The following is a 3,055-nucleotide window of genomic DNA, read 5'->3' as shown; positions in this document are numbered from 1 at the left end:
GTTCTTGGCCCGCCCCTATTCGTGAGCTGGGCACTGCGCGACACCACTGTGACGTCACTGCGCTGGCACCTCCGCCCCGCTAGTCTCAGACGTAGAAACCTTGGTGCTGTGGGACGTCGCGACCTGTGACGTCAGGAGTGCGCCTGAAGTCTTCACCCCCAGCCTGGAATCCCGGAAAGGCAACATCGGGGACCGGACACTTTTTCTTCTGAGACCACCTGAAGTGCTGAGCCCAGCCCGGGTCCCGGACCCGCGTGGTCCTGACCCTGGTTCTCTCCTCATTGCTTTCTCGCTCCCCGCGCCACCGTCTGGGCCCCGGAATGCCCGGGGTCTCCGCCCGGCGCCTCTCTCATGAAGAGAGGAGACAGCTAGCGGTGAACCTCACCCGGGTCGTGAAGCTCTACCGTTCCATCCTGGACGCCTACATCATCGTGAGGCCACAGGGATGTGGGTGGGGTGCTCCTGCTTGTGTGATTGGCTACCTAGCCACGACTAGGGGAGAATCTGGAGAGTTAGCGTCTGATCTTTTTTTCTAATAGTTTTTTTTCAGTCTTTTGTCTGTACAAGAAAGGGTTAAAGCTGGGGCAAAACCCCCGATTCTTTTTTTTTTCCTGATGACCTAAATATTAATATTTCTAGCATGTGGGTTGTTTTTCTAATCTCCTCGTGTCCAGAGTAATAAAGCGCATGGGCATTTGAGCCACGCTGCTGCGGCAATGTTGAACTATCCCAGCAACATGTGAGGTGTTTTCAAGAACACACATGTTCGTTCATTCAGGTTTTGAATAAATTCCTGTTTTGCCATGTAACGGACAATTCTAACTTTGAAGTTAACAGAGTCGGACTAGAATACAGCCTTCCCTATCCTGTTAACATTAGGCATAAAAATTCCTCCTAGCCCCAGATCCTCAGCTGTAAAATGGATCCCATTTTGAAGGATCATTGAGAAGAATAAATGAGATGATGTATAAATGCCACCAGCATCCACGGAATTATTCATTTCCCAAACCCAGAAGCCATCCTTGATTCAGCTCTTTTCTGATTCAGCTCTTTCAACAAGTCTGTTGATTCAACAGAATTCACCAAATTCACCCATATGCCTCCATTGACACTGCTACCACCCTAGGTCAAGCCAACATCATCTCTCTTCTGGACTACTTCCTAACTGATTTCTGTATTTGCTTCTTCCCTTCCATACCCATTTCTTCACAAAACAGACTGTTCTAAAAATGTAAATCTGATCGTGACATTTCTTGCTTCCTAGGTACTCTGGGATTTCACAGGTGGCGCTAGGGGTAAAGAATTCGTCTGCCAATGCAGGAGACCCAAGAGATGTGGGTTCAATTCCTGGGTTGACAAGATCCCCTGGAGTAGGAAATGGCAACCCACTCCAGTATTCTTGCCTGGATCCTAATTATAGTTACCATTACCTATAAAACCCTACAAGCTCCCTTTTAAACCTGATCACATTTCATTCTCTCCCACATTCACTATACTGCATATACACTGGCTTGATCAGGGCCTTTGCACTTACTGATCTTCCTGGAATGTTTTTCCTCAACAGAAAGGCAATTGAGTAGGGTGGTTAAGGGCAAAACTCTAGGGTTGAATTGGTTTCATATTCTAGCTGTACTACTTACTAGCTTCTTGACTTGGACAGATTAATGAAATGCATTAACATATATAAAATGTTACAGACAGTATCTGGCATATTATTCTGTATTTGCTACTACCTGAATTTTTAAAAGTTGAGATAGAATTGACATGTAACATTTTAGTTTCAGGCGTGTAATGTAATGATTCCTATTTGTATATATTATGAAATAATTGTTCAGTAGCTAAGTTGTGTCTGACTCTATGTGACCCCATGGACTGCAACACACCAGGCTTCCCTGTCCACCACTGTCTCCCAGAGTTTGTTCAAATTCATGTCCATTAAATGAATTCATGTCCACTGCATCAGTGATGCTATCTAACCATCTCTTGCATCAGTTAATATCCATCGCTGTACATAGTTAATTTTTTTCTTACGATGAGAACTTTTAAGATCTACTGTCAGCAACTTTCAGACATAGAATATAGTAGTATTTACAACAGTCACCATATTATACATCTCCATGACGTTTACATTGTAACTGGAGGTTTGTACTTTTTGACCCTCCTCACCTATTTTACTTACCTCCGCCCCTGCCTCTGGGCAACCAAGGCATGCAGTGTTTCACATGTGCTGTATTACTCTAAGAGTACACTCTCAAACTCTCCATTATGTTACTGTCTCATTAGTGTTTTATTGTCTATGTGGCTCTTGATGTTACTTGAAATAATTTCTTTAAATGTTAACTCTGCAAGAGCAGCGATCTTGTCTGTTTGTTTTGTTGTTTGTATCCCCTGAGCTTAGGATAGAACTTGATGCCTAAGCAAAGCTCCAGAATTTGTGTTGAACAAATAAATGAATAAAAATACATTCTGGCAGGGAATCCCTGGTGGTCCAGTGGTTAGGACTTGGCGTTTTCACTGCAGAGAGCCCAGGTTCAGCCCCTGGTCAGGGACCTAGGATCCCACATGTCACATGTGATGACCAAAAATAAAAACAAACATTTTGGCATATATAATGTCTGGCGTCTGTGGTGTCTGGCACATGTAACAGTAGGTTACTAGATGGTAACATACTGATAGTGTGTGTTAGTCACTGCTGTGTTAAGGAGGCAGGTGCAAAGCCACCACACATGCCCTTAAGTTCAGCTGAGTGGCGGACACACATATAAACAAGGGGGACTTTGCTAGAAGGAGAAGTGTGTCCAGAATGCAATTTGGGCTCAGGAAGGAGGGGAAGGCTAGAGCAGACTTCAGAGAAGTGACTCCGATGAGGAGAGGTTCCTGCTAGTTGCAGCTGGTGGCCATGTGTTGTGTGGGTAGGGAAGAATGGGAGGGGAAGTAGCCTGTTGATTGCTTCTCCCTTTCCCCTGCAGGAATTTTTCACAGACAACCTGTGGGGCACACTCCCTTGCTCATGGCAGGAAGCACTGGATGGACTGAAACCCCCACAGCTGGCCCC

The 3,055-nt window shown here is 45.2% G+C and overlaps 1 protein-coding gene across 3 annotated transcripts in view; it reads left to right on the top strand.

The window, feature by feature from the left end:
- Window positions 1-32: 32 nt before the first annotated feature.
- The window catches only part of RRNAD1 (ribosomal RNA adenine dimethylase domain containing 1), a 7,421-nt gene continuing 4,398 nt past the window's right edge, over window positions 33-3,055 (top strand). For 2 of the 3 annotated variants that reach the window (XM_010838216.1, XM_010838215.1), the window contains exons 1-2: window positions 347-431; window positions 2,970-3,037. In XM_010838216.1, the coding sequence (XP_010836518.1) occupies window positions 3,011-3,037 (27 nt within the window). In that variant the 5' untranslated portion in view covers window positions 347-431; window positions 2,970-3,010. Of the gene's footprint in view, window positions 432-2,969; window positions 3,038-3,055 lie in introns of all 3 variants that reach the window. The other variant, XM_010838214.1, reaches the window with a different exon arrangement.

This window comes from Bison bison, unplaced genomic scaffold (assembly GCF_000754665.1).
Source record: "Bison bison bison isolate TAMUID 2011002044 unplaced genomic scaffold, Bison_UMD1.0 scf7180017864093, whole genome shotgun sequence".
NCBI classification, from domain to species: domain Eukaryota; kingdom Metazoa; phylum Chordata; class Mammalia; order Artiodactyla; family Bovidae; genus Bison; species Bison bison.
This window is presented reverse-complemented; position numbering and strand designations above follow the sequence as displayed.